Genomic DNA, 18177 nt, shown 5'->3' on the forward strand with positions numbered 1-18177 from the left:
TAAGTCTAGGTCACTAGCCCTTAGTGAATCACCACAATACAGATGTTGGTTTAAGTCCTATATATCTATACAATTGAGTTGAACCAGAACAACACGGCTGCAGTATTTTATGCATCAAATCATTGGTGGTACAATGACAAAGTAAGTAATGTTGCCTTATTAAAGCTAAAGGGTTCCTTGTTTGATCCTGAAGTTAGGTTTTATATCTGTGGAGTTTTGCATGTTCTCATGTTCTGTCCACGGCTCTTGTCCTTGTTCTCTTGTTTTCTTCCTTTTTTTAAAAAAAAAAAAAAAACATGGTAATTTCTCATTCTAAATTACTCCTTAGTGTGATTGCACAGTGCCAGGTGACTGGTGTCCCATCCAGGGTTCAGGTCTATTCCCACCTCATGCCCAGTTTCAGGCTGTTGAATGTGAATGAATAAAAAATTTAATGAAGTGTGTAAATGAAATATTAATATAATAATATATATTTTTAAACATATATTTAAAAAAATCTTAACATTTATCATAATTTTTTTATAAATATATTATGATTTAGATTTTTTAAAAGTAAATCAGAATACAATTCTGTGATAAAAAATGTTTAGTAGCTTATAAGCGCTTTTATTGTTATATACATTTTTAATTGCCATATATTTTATTTACTTGAATTTTCTTTTGCCAAACATTATGCTGTTTTTTCTACACAGTAAAAAAAAATAAGGTAAAAAATATAAATGAAGTAATATATATATATATATATATATATATATATATATATATATATATATATATATATATATATATATATATATATATATATATATAAACTAGGTCATGTGTTTTCATGCCCCTTGTTGGTGAGCTGTTGTTGACTCTTCAGTGTCGCCTCCCACTGTCAAGGTGAGGAAACTACTTTTTCTCCTCCCGATTTAAATGGATGTAACATGGGCAGGGAGACAAACATCTTGTTAACTAAATAGACTAAGCGAGAAGAAATATGTCGCTGTTAAAAATGGAGGTTTCGTGTAATAAGTTCCAGGCTAACGTGTTTGACCAAAGCAGATGCCAGAACTGTTTCAAGTCCCGCGTGGGGCACGTGCTGACGCGCGAGGAAATGGAGCAGGTAAAATAATGACCGTTTTAGCAGCATGCTAATTAATTTACCTCACTTTCAAACCACTATGTATCAGAACTCGAGCTTTTACTGTAGATTTGTGTAATGTGATTATGATTCAAATGTCATTTCACCTAAATATTTCGAAAAACAAACAGAGTTTTACTTGAAAAATATTTACAACGTCGAAAATGTTTGTTTTTTATTTTACACAGGTGCTCAATTTTTATCGTCTTTTTTTTGTCCTCGTGCGAAAATACACTTGTATACCAGAGTTTTCTGTACGCTCCTAATTTTAGAGAAATAACATCATAGATACTGTATTTCTAATGAATATTCTGCATTTTTTTAATGCTCCCATTCATCTTCTGTAGTCTGGAGAAAACCTATGGAAATGAAACATAAAGGCAAAACTAAACTCAACACAATGCATCATATTATAGGATAGAAGTCAGTTTATTTATAATTTAATAAATATCAGTTAAAGATTCTTAAAATGGAGGCTGTGAAGTTTAGAGACACTTTAGGGTTCTAAATTGTACTTATGACTCCTAATTATTTTGCTTTTGGAAAAAAGTTGTGTGTTTTAACTGTAAATAATCTGTAAAGCTTTAGACTAAGGTAAATTAGGCCCAATTACAATCTTAAATCTTTTTTTTCACCATCAACCACACTATATCCACATTTTAAATGTAAAATTTTACAAAAGAGATGAGTATTTCAGTTAAAGTTTTTTTTATAGCGCTTTTAACAATTGGCAATGTCTCAAAGCAGCTTTACAGAACATAAACATAGAAAAAAAGGTTATTATAAAGAATAATATAGAGATTAATAGAATACAAAATTCAAGATTAATATTAGATATATTTTAATGTGTTTTGTATTTATTCCCAATGAGCAAGTCTGAGGTGACTCTGGTACAACCCCAGTGTAAAGGAAATATACAGTTTACTACCTTTTGTTACACTCGTATGCATATATTTACCTTGTATTCATCTTAAGAGTTCTCTATACATTGCTAACAGGTGAAACCTATCTATGCCAGCTGGCTCTGCCTTGCCCCAGAAGGGTTGGACTTCAACAATCCAATGCAGCGATCCAGGGTACCAAAGCATAATTATTCAGTCGCTGAATGTAGATAAAACAGCATAGAACTGAGTTTATTTGTTTTATTTGGTTTAGTATCTCAGCAGTCTGCTAACAAATTGTGTTTATTATATTTGTTTGCTTTCAGAAGTGGCAGCGTCGTTTTTTCATCCTGTACGAGCACGGCTGTCTAGAGTTTGCTCTGGATGACTTGGTGAGGGACTCGTGCAAACAAACCAACCAACCAGATGAGCTAGAATACATCTGACTGTGTTATTCTAAGAATCTTGTGCATGTTGTAGCCAGATGTGCAACTTCTATGCTTAGTGCTCAATCCCACACTCATGTGTGTGGTCTCTGCCACATATTATACCCATATTTCAAGCATAGATGTATTGGCTACCTGACTTGGGTTCAGCTGGACACTTACTTATTGGAGTGGCCTGTTTTGCCATCAATAAATATTTCATATACTTTAGTTCTGTTCAAAATATACTTTAGTTCTGTTCAAATTAGAGAAATGTCTGTAAGCAGTTGTGTCCCTGTCAGCTCAAAAGCATGCATTGTATTCAGGATCATATTGAAGTTGCTTTGTTTGCTAAGTGAAGGCCTGTAAATGTACAATATACTTGTTTCAGCCAAGTACAATTCCCCAAGGAACCGTGAACTTGCATCATTGCAGTGATGTGATTGACGCAGAGGGCAGAACAGGACAGAAAAACACACTGTGCATCAGTACTCCATACCAAGATATTTACATCCGTGGAGACAGCAAAGAGATCGTCAATGGGTTAGTGATGGGTCTCAGACAAACAATACAGAAAGAGCTTTTGTACTCGTTTCATTCAGAAAAAAAAATTAAATATTTAAATGGAAGTGATAATCTGATAACAAAAAGTCACACAAAGCAAATGGCTAATGACAAATGCTAATTTGACTAATAACAATTTTTGTAATTTTTTTTATTTTGTATATTTATTCCAGTTATCCTTTAATTATTGAATTCTTTTGATTATATACATGTTTTAATGACATTTTGTCTCATAGTGCATGTGTGTTGTGGGCAACAAAAGTGTCAATGAAAAGAAACAACTTTTTTTTTTTTTACTGCACATTGACATTTTTGTCACCTACACTGTAGTAATTGTGGCCTCAGAAGCAAATGAAGGATGAATGTAGCACACTTTGGGTTAATGTGGATGAATTGATTAATTGTTAAATAGCACATTATAGCTATCTGATACTGAGAGATTTAAGAAGTTACCTTTGTTAGACTGGCATTATGAAGGGTTAAATAATGGTTGTATGTGTGAAACCTGTAGATCAGTATCATCGTTACAGTTGTAATTTTTATGAAGTCATACCATGGGTTTGATTCTTTTTACAGTTGGTGTGAGCAGCTTCTAGTTTTCCGACAGACCAATGAACAAAGACGAAGGAAAAAAGGAAGCAGGATGCCTGTTCCCTCACAGGTGAACCAGTTGTTCTGTATGTCCGTGTATAATGCTACACATAAAACTCCTATATACTTACCTGTGTGTAAAATCATGAGGAAATTATACACACCTGGCCATGGGGAATCTGAGCGATCACTTGTTTAATGTCTCTTGATAAGTGGGAGACCACAAAAGCAAAGTGCTGTAATTGCTACAGTTCACTCATGTGCAATTTGAGCTTGTACTAGTCATTAAATGTAAACAGCAATATACTGTGGTAGACATCTAAAACAATAATAACTTCATCAGTATGTATGGCTCTGATCGTTATAGATTAGCTACCTCAAGTTGAGCAACACTGTTTCAGCAATTATTGGTTGAGCAACTGTTTCAGCAATTATTGGTTTCAATAAAGTATTATTTTCATTTTATTTGTTTCAGTTAGATGTCAGTGTGACTTCTGATCTATTTGCAATGTATCTGCTTCTTAGGAGATAGCATCTACAAGGAAATCGGCGTGTAAAGTTGGAGCTGCAAAGACAGAAGCAGTAGAAGATGAACTGTGTAATTCAGGGGAGGAAAAAGATCCAAGTAAGGAAACTGAGGAAGTGAACATAGCCTGTGATGTGAATGTCACCCCTGCTGATGCTGATTCCCCCATCTCAAGCAAGTGCACTAAAGAAAGATTTGGTAAGTAGTCTCTCTCTCTCTCTCTCTCTCTTTATTTTATTTAAATTTATTTATTTATTGATTATTTCTCGTGTTTTTTTTATTTCTCTTGTTACTTGCTACCTTTTATTTCATTCTTCGCTTTTTACATAAATTCAATGGTGCTTACAAAGTAATGCAGTTTATAGGATATATATATATATAGAATATAGTTTCCTTTCAGTCCTCATTATTGTAAATCAAGTAGTCTTTTTTAAGTAACCATCATGGTTTGAACATTATTTAACAAAACACTACCAGATAGCACTTCCCACTCATCGTCAAGTCAGTCTCCTAAAAAGCCAGACAGGATGTGATCTGGACAAGAAGAACGCCTTCTTGTGTAGATTTTCCTCCAGGGCTACTCATAAGAAAACTGCAGTGCCAGGTCTGCATCTGAGGATCTTTATGGAGTTGTGGCATATAGGAAACACCTGTAATGGACTGCTCTTTACAGATGCTGTTTTGATTGTGGGTAAAGGATTGGCTCTTCCCTTCCATGATATACAACACCGTTTTTATCTAATACATAAACCTGATAAAGTGTATATTGTACTTGTATAAAGGGATCATTACATACTAACTGTCATGTGTTGCATGGTCAATATGTACATTTCCTTTTTACATGATACGAGTCCAAGTCTTCTTTCTTTGTAGAAAAGGACATTAAAAAGGAGATCGACAATGTAGTCACACACCAAGCTGAGGGTGGATCAGTCCTTCAGTTGCCCTTTGAGCATCATTCGACCTCTCTCCACAGCCCTGAGCCAAGGAAAGCTGTGACTGGTGACCTGTCTCCATCTGATTTGCCTCTCAACAGAAGTGCTTTACATGCTCTCTGTTGGCAAGAGGATGATACAGAGAGCTGTGCTAAAGAACATCCTAAGGCTTCATCATTAGCAAAGCATATGACACGAGATGATGAAAATATTGAAAAACTCCAGATGGGGTCACAACAAGATAAGAAGGGCAGGGATTCTTGTTTGATCGAGAGCAGGTAAGGTTCCATAATGCAGCGATGCCTGCAACTTTATGCAGAGCTATCTAAGCTATTTACAAGTAATTGGAAATTAGAAAAGAAGGGGTTTTCTCTGTTAAGTGACAGGTTGCCGCTATGGTCTGGTGTAAAATTTTGCTAATTTAAAATTAGATGCTGCACATTAAATTAATAGTCTGAGCCCATGAATCATAAGTCATGTTATAAACATTGTCAATAACTATATTAAAAAATTTCATATGTCAAATAATTATTTATGTGCCTATTTGTAGCTCAGGAGCTACTAGGTTCAGAGTTTACATATTTACATATTTTAATCTAATGTGTCAAACCCATATTTTACTGTGACATGCTTCACCAACCAGAGCATATTGTGTTTCATTTCTTCAAAAGATATTCTATGAAATATGTTTTGAGTCTTTGAAGTCACATAGTCACATAGTCACAAACATATAAACCTTACTTCATGAATAGGTCTACAGTACTTCTGTAAACGGAACATTTTTTTTTAGGGACCTGATAAAGCAGTTTGGTCACATGATTAATGAGGAGTTTTCATGAAGCTTGTAATCAGAGTGACCTAGATGTAAAGCTTTTGTGTTTATGTTTTCCTTGTCTCTTTCTTGCTATCTATCTCCTTTTTTCTGTTTCTCACAGCATGACTGATGATGATTTCTGGCATAATGAAAATGAGAATTGGTGTAAAACGTGTACACAGCGCAGCAGCAGCAGAAGTCACACTGGCCACATCCAGAACACGGTAATGTGTTGTGTTTAAATTCAAGTCTCTATTGTTTGGACCAGTGACTGATATGTTTTTAATATTTTAATACTACAAAAACTACAAAATTTCGAGTCCAACCCTATTATTAATACTACGCCCCACCATATGATTACTGTTAATCAGGAAGCGTAAATTAAACACAGGGGAACAGCATATTAGTTATGAGCTCAATTTTCACAACCTTGTATTTTGTATTGTCGTGTGGCACCTTAACACAAATTGGTTACAAACTATTCTTGTAAAAGAGAAAAGTTTAACATTTCATGACTAAAGTCAGCTTACCTGAAGAACGTATGAATCACGGTTTAGTGAAAATTATTTTTTTTTTATGTTGTTATTTGTGTTAGAAAAATCTGTAAACTGTTGCCCAAAAACCAGTTAAACATGGGAGTCCCCGCTGTACACACCCTGTATTCACATGTCAATATCAAATCATCACTTTTTCAGTCTAGCTGAACTTGAGTCATCTTGCTTTGCAGTGCTGAAACCGAAGCACAGCTGTTTTGAGCCGTTTATCCTGGGGCAATGACTAACAAGACCAGGTGTTTATATGGAGGAAGCATACTGTGATTTAATAGTAGGAAGCCACTGTCATGTATTTACTGTTGTCAATTGCTAGCGTCAGTCGCACCAACAGACCCTGAATTACCCTGGCATGTATTTTGTAAGACTCAGATGAGTCATCTTGCCTTAGGCAGTGTCGATACTCAAACACCTTTTGTTGTCTTTGAGCAGAAGATAAGTCACTTTGCACCGTTATACATGGGAATTCCTGGCATTTCACCATGCTTTAGAATATCTTCTGGAATATTTTGTCTTCACCATTGCTCATATGCCTCCTGTTTTATTAATGTTGGTTTTCCCAGCAAGGTCCTACTCAGAGTGGCATCTTCACGTAACACCAGCGATATCATATTTATTTATATGTGTGAAAAAAGGAAAACGGAAAATATCAGCATATCATATAAATATCAGAGGTCTGAAACAAACACTAACATTAATGAAATTACTAGCATTAAAAACTTTAGTACAGTTTTGACATTGTATCTTATGCCTTTTAACTTGTTATTAAAAAATACAATCCCATTCTTTTTTTTATTACAGTGTTTCTGGATAGTTTCAATATAGTGTTGTAGTTGCTCCTTACTTTGCATCAGTTTTTATTAGTTGTGTTAAAACAGACAATGAATTTGTTGCATATTCTTAAGTATACTTAAAGCTGGGTAGGCAATTTGTGTTATATAGATAAGGAAACTGTAACTGAAAGGAAATAATTTAAGGGCTGGACCACTTGAGGAAAAAAAAAAGGTTCAAGGCTAACTGAACTAGGAAAAACAATCCATACTGTTTTGTTATTGTATCATGACGCATTCAATTCACGATTGACATAACTGTTTTTTGAATGTATCTGAATATATTTGTTGTGTTAATGTGCAGGAGAAGTCCGTAGGACTGCTGGAAGCACCACAATGCAACAGTCTTTCTCTGAGAAGACTGCAGACGGTAGAAGTCAAATCTTCAGAGTCTACCATGACGGTGAGTGAGTGTATTGATATAGACATATGGGGACAATGAAACTGAAACGCTTGGTTTTAGACCACAATAATTTATTAGTATGGTGTAGGGTCTACTTTTGTAGCCAGTAGGGAACAGTGTCATATTTCAGCCCAAACTGTCACTGATCTAATTTCATGTTTTACTAGTATGTGGTTCATACTTTGTGGTGGTATGCGGACATTACCCTAGATACTGTGGCTCTGGACACACCCCTAACAGTTGCTGTCCTTGTCAAAGATGCTCCATTGAGATGCACATCAACAACTCATCTTCTTTCGAACTCTGATATGTCTCCCATTATATTGTGTGGATTGCAATATTTTATGTACAGCTGTGCAACTGCACCTCTATTCAAGCTTGTTCCCTACAGTATGTTCCCACTTCTGCACTGTGAAATCTGTGAAGATTAGTCAGCGTTTCAGCTTCATTGACCAACCTCTGTAAATGATTCATTTTGAACCTGAAGTATAGTGATTTTCAACCAGATAAATGATCATGTATAATGTAACTAAATTATTATATAATGTAATTAAATTAATTGTTTTATAGCCAGACCTTTTGAACTTCAAAAAAGGGTGGCTCTTCATGGATAACCACGATCAGGTGAGCACTTGGTATTTTGGCCTTTTGTGTGATTCCAAAGTACTCTCCCAGTCCTAGTTTCACTGGATTTATTTTATATGAGGAAGTAGGGTTATGCAGTGAATGCCATTATATTGTTGGGATTTTTGTAAAATCTGAAAACATTTCAAGGACAATTTTGTACCTGTAGAAATTCCAGGTAAATTATGTTGTTTTCTATTGTGCTGGAAAAACAAAAACATGCATTGGTTTCATAATCTTAAACAAATCTGATCTGGACTCGACATTACTATAATGTGTGATGCTATATTTGTTTCCACTCATTAACTGACAATTATTCATATACTATTATAGTACAGTAATCCCTCGCCACATTGCGGTTCAAGTTTCGTGGCCTCAGTGCATCAGTGATTTTTTTAAAGATTATTCATCGGAAAATAAAAATAAGAACGGTTTCCCAGGATGCCAGACAAAGAGAGAAACTCTTTCAGAGGCTTTGTATATACCCACGGGCACTCAGACAAGGCACGTGATTGGTTCCCGGGGCGAGATCGACGAATGAGAGCACGAGTGGATATATCCTGTGAGCTGATTGGCTGCGCATGATCGCATCCTCTCCCAGCTTCTTCCCAGTATCTCACCACTCTCGTTCACGCTGTTAGCTGTGTCTCACGTATCTTAGTGTTGTGTTCGAAATTAACTTTTCATTAAGCCCTTACAATGACTCCTAAGCGCTGTGTATAATATTAAGGTTTTATAATTAAATAGATTTAAGTAAAATAAATATATAATATATATTATATATATATATATATAAAGTATAAATATACATATTTTAAACATTCTGGTACCCACACACGTACGGAAATTCCTAAGGGGGGCACTCCTACTTCGTGGATTTATCGCGAGGGGTTCCGGTCCCCATTAACCGCGATAAACGAGGGATCATTGTAGTGCTATTTTGGGGAAATAATATAAATATATGTAATAATGTAATTATATAAATAATAGTATGTTTATATGATGATACTATCACCTAAACCTCTCTGCTGATGTCTGTTTTCTTCAGTGGAGGAAGTACTGGTTCATCCTGTCTGCTCATAGCCTACATTATTACTTTGACTCTGGAGCAGAGGAGGCAGGTTTACAGATTTTCCTTTCTGTCACATCACAACAAATTCACCATGTATGCTTAGTAGTTTTAGAATATTTAGAGATTTTTTCTTAATAATATTGTTTTTCTTCAATATTTCCTCAGTTGGTAGGAGAAATTGACCTGACTTCTTGTCACAGAGTGACTGAGCTTCATGATCAGAGGAACTTTGGCTTTGAAATAAGGGTGTGCTTAATCATTTCTAAATAGCCATTTTACATTACTAGATGAAACTATTTATTGTAGATGATTTAAATAATAATTGATCCACCTAGACTCATAGAATGGTCTACAAGTTCTACAGTACGACTGCCGGGATGCGACAAAACTGGATCCAGGCTATTACAAAGAACATTCAGGATCAGAATGCCCCAGATGTTGCCAGGTAAACACACAAACAAGTCAAAGAGAACATCTGCTAAATTGCAGACTTTAGCACTAAAAAGAGTTCAATCCACTTTAATTGTGTTTAGCATTCCAGATAACTGGCTGTCTAGAGTGGGCTCTCGCTCTGGGCCAGATGTTACTCAAGAATCCATGTCTGAGTACTACAGGTGCCAAAGCCACCCTAAAACCTCCAACTGGACTGACACGTTAACCCAGCCGGGGACTAGAGGACAAGAGCGGGAGGTACATTATGCAGAGCAGGGTATCAACAGGCGAAGGGGAAGAGAGGAGCGCAGGCAAAAGTATGCCATCGTGATGGGGTCTTCAGCATGCAACTTGGATGAGAGGAACTGCTCCACACTGGAGAATCAGCAGCAAGAGAGAATGAGGCAGATTGAAGAATATTGGCTGCAGGTGGAGCAGATGGCTATCAGAGAGGGGAGGAAGGTGCTACTTTACCCAGAATGCCAGAGCGAGGACTGTTTTGAAAAGAAGAAACTTCTAGAACATTACAGGAAGAGGGTGAGTGGAGATATGTTTTATTGGGGGACTGTGCTGAGGCCTTGAATTATGTTCAATATATAATTTTTAATAATATATTTATTTGTGATGCCTAATAACTCGAGCTCTCCTTTTTGCTGCATATCTTGATATTGCAGTAATTTTATGTAACATGTAATCTGCTTAGTGTGTACTTTTTCAAAACAGAAACAAAAACATGCATTTGCTCAAATCAGGGTGAAGAATCGACTATCCAGTCAGAGTCACCAAATGAGGGCCGCTCAGAAAATCCTGGACATGGCACAGACTGGAGTTTGGTGGTAAATACAGTATTACAGTTCAATATTGTGAAATTCCTGGTATTTACAAACACAATATAGCCAAAGTATTTTCGAAACTTTTTTTTGCAGTTAAAATAAAATACACTCTTTGGAGAAGGACTAAATGGAGCATAGCTGTGGGGATGTGCCCTTTCATACACAATAGCTTTAGTGAGCTAAGGCACGGATGCCAGGCAAGGCATTCGTCCCAAATTTGTTTTGTGGGGTTGAGATCAATGCTTTGTGCCGGCCACTTAAGTGCTTCTACTTCGGTAAACCAGGGACAGTACTTATGAAAATTCTTAATGTAAAGTGTTTCCCATTAAAATGAAAGAGAAGATCCTAGTAAAGATAAGTTATTCACAAAGCATCTTAACCATTAATGGACCCTTAAGGTCAAAAAGTGTTCGGAGTTGGAAAGAGGACATTTTAAGAGAGAGTTTCTTTAGCAAAGGAGAAAATTGCCGAAAGGTGAAGCGGAAGAAGAAATGGGATTAATTTTGTAACCAGTCATATTAGAGATGAAATCGCCAACAGAGCGCAGAAATGTCATATATATTTTGCTGCAATGGCATTTAGAGAAACGCTAAAACCTCCGAAACAGCACCAAATGATATCATTTCAGCCGATATGGAATTCATGCTCTGACATTTCTGCGTTGTCGGAGATGTTCACATTTACATTATATTTATTAAATTTGCAGTATACAGATTGGCACATCTCTAATATGATCGGTCACAAAAGTAATCCCTACACGATTCAGCCTCAAATTGAGACAAATGAAGGATTATAATATACCAGATTTTAAAAGCGTTCCTATTTTTTTTTAATTATTGGACAACCAATCACAGTCTATTAAAAAAAAATGTGACACCTAATAACAGCCCCACCTCCTCTCCTCTCTTTTTGCAAGAACCATGTTGTCATGATGGAACATGTTTGAAGTAGTTCCAGAGACTGGAAGTTGTAATGCATAATACAGCATACAACTACATCCTTAACAACTGAGTAGCAAAACATTTGGGAACATATGGGTGTGATGGTCAGGTGTTTAAACTCTTAATATTTGTAGATTGTTAAAGTTAATATCCTTGAAACTGAAGAATATATTTTGAAGTTGTTAAATGAAATTCATTATTAAGATGAACTGACCCGACCAATTATTTTATTCTTTATTGAAGCAGGAGCTAACATGTGACCTGGGAACAGAATGGGATAGTGAGAAGATAAACAAAACCTCAAATAAACAGAACCTCACTCTGTCAAACAAGTACCAAGGCACCACAGGGCTGGACCTGAGACAAGAACAAATCAGTGACCTGCTGGACCTTCAACCTTTATCCCAGTCGAGGACTGAATTCGCAAATGAACCTAAAACAGAGGGAGAACCCAATCTGCTGCATGACAGTATTACTTCTGACGAACCTATTAAGAGTCTCCGATCACTTGCTTTGTGCCAGGCAAGCAGAGATTTAGGGACTTATCCTCCTTGGCCCAGAATATTCAGTGAAAGTACTTCGCTAATGATAAGTGAAGATAAATATTCAGATCAAGCCATGGTGAAGCTGTTCTCTCAGGAAGTTGAGTTACTAAACAAACAAAACCAGGACCTTAACCAGCGGAATCAAGAACTGTTAAACCAGCTAGCTGAAGCAGACCGAGAGATAGACAGGCTTAAGTCAGAACTTTTCCACCAGCTAGAACTGGAGTCCATTGTGGAGTGTTTGGAATCAGACTTGGCCAGGAGCTGTGGGAAACTCCAGGAAGCAAAGGCCCAGCTAGCAGAAATGGAGGACAATCTGAAAGCCTCTCATCAAACTCTACAGTTGAAAGAGGCTTCGCTAAGAGATCTGGGATTCTTATCCATTGACAGTGAAAACAAAATAGCATTTCCAGAAATAATTGATAGACTCCGCCAGTGTGTGCAGGTGCTGGAGTTCAAAGTCTCTGAGCTGGTGAGCCAACAATGGCTGTCAACTCTGACATGCAACGACCTGCAGACGCAGAAAACCTTTCTTGTGAAATCGGATGTTGAGTATGGTCAGAAGGTAACGGAGTGTGACGAGATGTTGGAAAATGTGTTAGAATCTAACGTACCTCTGTCTGAAGGATTGCCACATATTAAAGACCAGCTGCATCAGAACAGAATAGAGTTAAAAAAGAGGTCCAATTTGTTTAGTTTGTTACTAGAAGTGATCAGTCAACTTGCTGGAAATGAGATGACTGATTCTGTCTTAGAGTATGACGTTAGAGAGATAAACCCCAAAGTGTTAAGGAGACTACAGTTGGAAAATAACATTTGGAAAAGCTTTGTGAACACCTTAAAAAACATTACCTCTTATAACCCGCAGAACGAGGAAGCTGCCTGTCTACTACAGAGTACCGAGATGAAACTACAGGAAGTTAAAATGTACCTCAGCCTTTACAAAAGTAACAGTAGTAACCCTCTAAGCAGCAATTCAGGACTAGATAATACATCTTCAACTAGCCCTGAAATTGTTAGTATAAATAATGGAATAATGGAAAAGGAGCAAAAGGATGTAATGTGGAAAGATCTGAAAGAGCACATGGAGCAGAGATTGATCCTGATTGATCATGTAACCAATAATGAACAGTTTTCGGAGATGATAAAATCATATCTAAAAAATCATGTTTGGAATAAAACAAATATGTTTTATCCGATGATCAGTGTACTCCTGGACATCCTGGCTGCTTATTTGGTAGAGAAGCTTAGTCGGTCTGTAATAACGCAAAAATCTGTAGAGATACAAACTGAAAACCAAGAGATGAGGCTGGAACAGAACAACATGGCTGTGGTCAGTGAAGGTTCTGGGAACGAAACAATTACCAGTTTGAAAAATCATATTAAGGAGCTGGAGCACACGCTATCTGAAAGACTGATGTCTCTACAACAGCAACATGCGAAGGACAAGGAGAGACTGAAGGTGGACATAAAGGTTGCACTACCATTTTTATATATTACTTAAAAAAAATGCCACTTTTCTTTTAATGGAAAGCCCTCCCTACTAACCAAATCATTAATATTTTGCACATCTCATCTTATTTAACTAATGTGTTATTTTACTCTTTCTTTTAAGGCTGCATTTGAGCAGAACATTACCTTGTTGAAGAAGTCTCATAGGAAAGCCACAGAAGTCCTTTTGCTCAAGCACCAGCGAGAGCAGGAATTGTTACAGAAGGAGAAAGACAGACTTCTAACTGAAGACTTGTCTGACTGTCTCACTGGTGTGTACTATTATTTGTTTAGACATGGTCTTTACTAAATCTGATTTTGTGAGTAACTGATCTTTTGACCGTCTTCAGTTATTGAAGCCATGAAGAGAGCCCATAGAGCTGAGCTGGAGAAAATGCTACAGGAGAAGACCTATAATGGTGATGCGAATATTGATATGATATCAAAAAATCACAGGTAAAAGAACAAAGGTCAAATGTGATGCATAAATTTGGTAGCAGACAGAAATACTATATAACACTATGCTGGGTCAAAATGCTGTTTTCCTCTATGCACATATGTGTATTTGTAACAACCACAATAATGCAATTACAATATCTTGTAAGCACATACATTTTGTAACAAAAACTAAACTAGTAAAAAATAATAATAATAATAACACATCACATAACTAACAGATTAAAAAAATAAATGTTTTAGACTTTGCTATGATACTAAATTGGGCTTAGGATCATTGTGTTTGTTTGATCATTCTCAAAATATGATCCTTAAAGGTAGGCAGGCAGAACACACTTTCACGGTTATATAACAGGTGAGAGATGATGATGATAAACCCAATATTTACTATGATAGCAGTCCAGGAGGCTTCTGTGGTGATAAAAAAAAAATCTCTGTAATACTTCAACATTTAGACTTCTTAATATTAGTTAGACAGTAGGCATTAATTTTATAGTCTGATGAAACAGAGATTTAATTATTTTTCTAAAATGCCAAGCTTTACTTCAAGAGAAAACCAGACCCTGCTCATTACCTGAAAAATTCCAATCTCAATGGTCTCAATGGTGAAGCACTCATGTGGCAGCATCATGCTTTTGCAACAGGAACATGGAGAATCATACGAACGAGTGCAAACCCCCCCCCACCCACCCACACACACACATGCATACACTGTACAAAAACAGTTTTATTGCATTTTGCCCCAAAATATAAACACGTAAATGTTCGTTTTAGTACTAGGCCAAATGATCCTACCTAACAATTCTGTGGATGTGTTTGTTAGTGAGGAGTTGTCAGCAGTTCAGAGGGAGTTGGATGCATTGTCTGAACAGTATACACAAACATGTCTGGACAATGTGCACCTGGCTGAAGCTCTGCAAGCAGAGAGAAATTCTCTACAGCAGTATCAGTATGAAACCCTAGCACTTAGTGTTTACAATCAGGTAATGCAGAATAATCCAAAATGTTTTTGCTTGCTTGAAATGAAAGCTAGTAAGATTTTATGCAAATAAAAATCACTGATACGTGTGTGTGTGGGGGGGGGGTGGGGGGGTGGGTATTATTTATATATATGTGTATAATTACATGCAAACACATTCGCAGATTGTTCAATATGCATTTTTGCCCTTTGTATAGGAACTAAAAAATCACCTTGCTGAGGAGATGATGAGATTGTCAACAGTGGCACAGGATGGTTGTATTCAGTTGGTTCATGATAGAGACCAATATGAACTGATGGTTAGTGCACTGTTGTTTGTTTATTTATTTATTTATTTATTTATTTATTAACTCCTATAACTTGTTAATCGGTGAGCTTGATGTCACTCTTTTTTTTAACTGGTATCTATAACATTTATCTGTCTATTTTCAGATCAAGCTCCAGGTAAAAGAGTCCTGTCAGGAGCTGGAAATTGACACTTTAAAAAACGAACTCTATGCTTCCAAAATGGTAAGTACAATAAGGGTTTTATCATGAATATTCAAATGATAGGTGATTGTACTGAATTACTGTGAATGTGCTTTTATTCATTTATCTTCAGTAACTGCTTTATTCTTCAGTGGTGAGAGTCGATTTTCAATTTGTTTCTCATTTATTTCATATTACTACTTTTGCAGGATCAAAAGGTTGCATCAGAGAGATTACATGAAATACAGACAGAACTCCGCTTGGTCAAGGAGACGGCAGAACTACAAATTTCACAACTTAAGGAGAATCTGAGACTAGTTTATGAAGCATTAGAAGAGTCTTTAAAGAAAATGATGCCAACAATGCCAATGGCTGGCTCCTCCTAGCCTGCACTATTTAAAAGCTGACAAATGTTTCTGTACCTTTTCCATAACTGATATTTGTAATTCACTAGATTTTAATAGGATACCAATGAAGTTGTTTGTGTAGCATATCAGTGCAAACGATGAGATCCGACAGCCTTTAATTGGTGTAAAACTAATCAATGGGTACATACAAAATGTTTCCATGAACACGTCCACTCTATCCTCTAAAAGAAACGAATGTTTCTTTGGATAATGGGTTCTACAGTCTTTGAAAGATGCAGGTCCAATACATGTGTAAAATATTTTAAGGGCAAGCCAACAAATACATTTACCAAGAATCTTAATCATGCTGTTGATTCTGTTTGTATCTTTGTATTGTACAAAGCTTTAAAGATCGTAACTTAGTTCATTGTTGCTGTCAAAATCTTGCAATTTCTTTTTGATTGGATTCACCTCTCATTAAGACACTCCAGCTTTTTCACTCCCGCTTAATATCAAACACCTGAAGGTTTTGCACTTTAAATGGTATTTGTAGCTATTCGTGCTTCTCTCCACTTTGATCAAATTCCCATCATTCCCATGATGCTGCTAACACCAAGCTGTCTCATTAGATGATAACATTTTGGGGTGGTTGGCCGCCCAGACGTTAATTCAGTAAGAGATGTCACGTGCACTATAGTAATCATTCAGTTATTGCTATATGTTTATAATGCATTATAATGTTGCTGTACTGTAGGTCTCCTGGCAGCCACCCTGGTATGTTTATCTTGTCCTTTTAGAAATTATGGAGGGATGCCCATGATGGCCATTACAGTGTTCCATGGTAATGCTGTGGAAATGTTCTACCCTTCTTCTGATCAATAACTTTCAATAAGTAAGACATCATACATGCTTTCTAAGCTCTGGGGACCATGGCTTCAGTAGTCAAATGAAACCAACAAGATAAGAAAAAACTATCTTTATTCAGGATTAATCAGAGTAATTAATTTGTGACTAGTATAACAGCTGTAGGAGTAATTTTGAACATGAGATCAGTTCATTCTGAACGTCGCATTCCTAATTTATTCTTATGCAACCAGGTTCGAAGTTTTTTCTATATTCACCTCAATTTTTTTTTTATATATATATATGTTGTAATTTCAAAAAGTAGAAAAGGTTGATTGATCTTTTTTCATGTTTGCACAACAAAATCCTGAAAATTTAACAGGAGATGGGAAAACTTTTATACCAGTTGTATTGTCTCTACTAAGGTGTGCTGTACATCCAAATATGTATTGTATATTTCTACATTTTGTTTTGTTTTTGTAGTGTTGTACAATTTGTTTTGCCACATGAGTGGTTTTGTACAGTGAGAGGTGGTGGGCATGGGCAAAAACCATTCATCCGGGAAAACATTGGTTTAATCGTAAATTAAAAAAAAATATCTCAGTAAGCTGTATATAGATTTATTTAATTATTTTGTTTCTGTTTATAGAGCTATCTGAAATTTTGCTAAAGAATACAATTTAAATTTCACATGTATTTATCACTTTATTTATTTCATATAAATTGGAAATACAAAATAGATGAGCCATCCATCCATCCATTTTCTACCGCTTATCCGGGGCCGGGTCGTGGGTGCAGCAGTCTAAGCAGGGACATACAGACTTCCCTCTCCCCAGACACTTCCTCCAGCTCTTCCGCGGGAATACCGAGGCGTTCCCAGGCCAGCCGAGATACATAGTCCCTCCAGCGTGGCCTAGGTCTTCCCCGGGGCCTCCTCCCGGTTGGACATGCCCGGAACACATCCCCAGGAGGCATCCGAAACAGATGCCCGAGCCACCTCAGCTGACTCCTCTCGATGTGGAGGAGCAGCGGCTCTACTCTGAGCTCCTCCCGAGTGACTGAGCTCCTCACCCTATCTCTAAGGGAGCGCCCAGCCACCCTGCGGAGGAAACTTATTTCGGCCGTCTGTATCCGGGATCTTGTCCTTTCGGTCATGACCCAAAGCTCATGACCATAGGTGAGGGTATTAACGTAGATCGACTGGTAAATAGAGAGCTTCGCCTTGCGGCTCAGCTCTTTCTTAACCACAATAGATTGGTATATCGACCGCATCACTGCAGAAGATATACCAATCCGCCTGTCGATCTCCCGTTCCATCCTTCCCTCACTCGTGAACAGGACCCCAAGATACTTAAACTCCTCCACTTGAGGCAGGAGCTCTCCACCAACCTGAAGGGGGCAAGCCACCCTTTTCCGTCTGAGAACCATGGCCTCGGACTTGGAGGTGCTGATTCTCATCCCCGCCGCTTCACACTCTGCTGCAAACCGTCCCAGTGCATG

The 18177-nt window shown here is 37.0% G+C and overlaps 1 protein-coding gene across 6 annotated transcripts; it reads left to right on the forward strand.

The window, feature by feature from the left end:
• Window positions 1-823: 823 nt before the first annotated feature.
• On the forward strand, window positions 824-17367 carry LOC113639687 (myosin phosphatase Rho-interacting protein-like). 6 transcript variants are annotated; one of them, XM_027141729.2, is made up of 22 exons: window positions 824-885; window positions 2125-2202; window positions 2334-2399; window positions 2824-2975; window positions 3573-3657; window positions 4113-4311; window positions 4987-5326; window positions 5984-6086; window positions 7548-7646; window positions 8217-8270; window positions 9319-9387; window positions 9508-9588; window positions 9678-9787; window positions 9876-10311; window positions 10527-10610; window positions 11792-13567; window positions 13709-13856; window positions 13935-14040; window positions 14864-15023; window positions 15217-15318; window positions 15452-15529; window positions 15697-17367. In XM_027141729.2, the coding sequence occupies exons 2-22, from the start codon at window positions 2188-2190 to the stop codon at window positions 15871-15873; spliced, it is 4440 nt and encodes a 1479-aa protein (XP_026997530.2). In that variant the 5' UTR covers window positions 824-885; window positions 2125-2187; the 3' UTR covers window positions 15874-17367. The 6 variants fall into 6 exon arrangements, with proteins under 6 accessions (XP_026997530.2, XP_026997525.2, XP_026997528.2 ...); XM_027141724.2 differs by lacking the exon at window positions 824-885 and adding an exon at window positions 894-1108; XM_027141727.2 differs by lacking the exon at window positions 824-885 and adding an exon at window positions 894-1108 and having other exon boundaries at window positions 11792-13555.
• Window positions 17368-18177: the final 810 nt, after the last annotated feature.

Source organism: Tachysurus fulvidraco, chromosome 15 (assembly GCF_022655615.1).
Source record: "Tachysurus fulvidraco isolate hzauxx_2018 chromosome 15, HZAU_PFXX_2.0, whole genome shotgun sequence".
Taxonomy (NCBI): domain Eukaryota; kingdom Metazoa; phylum Chordata; class Actinopteri; order Siluriformes; family Bagridae; genus Tachysurus; species Tachysurus fulvidraco.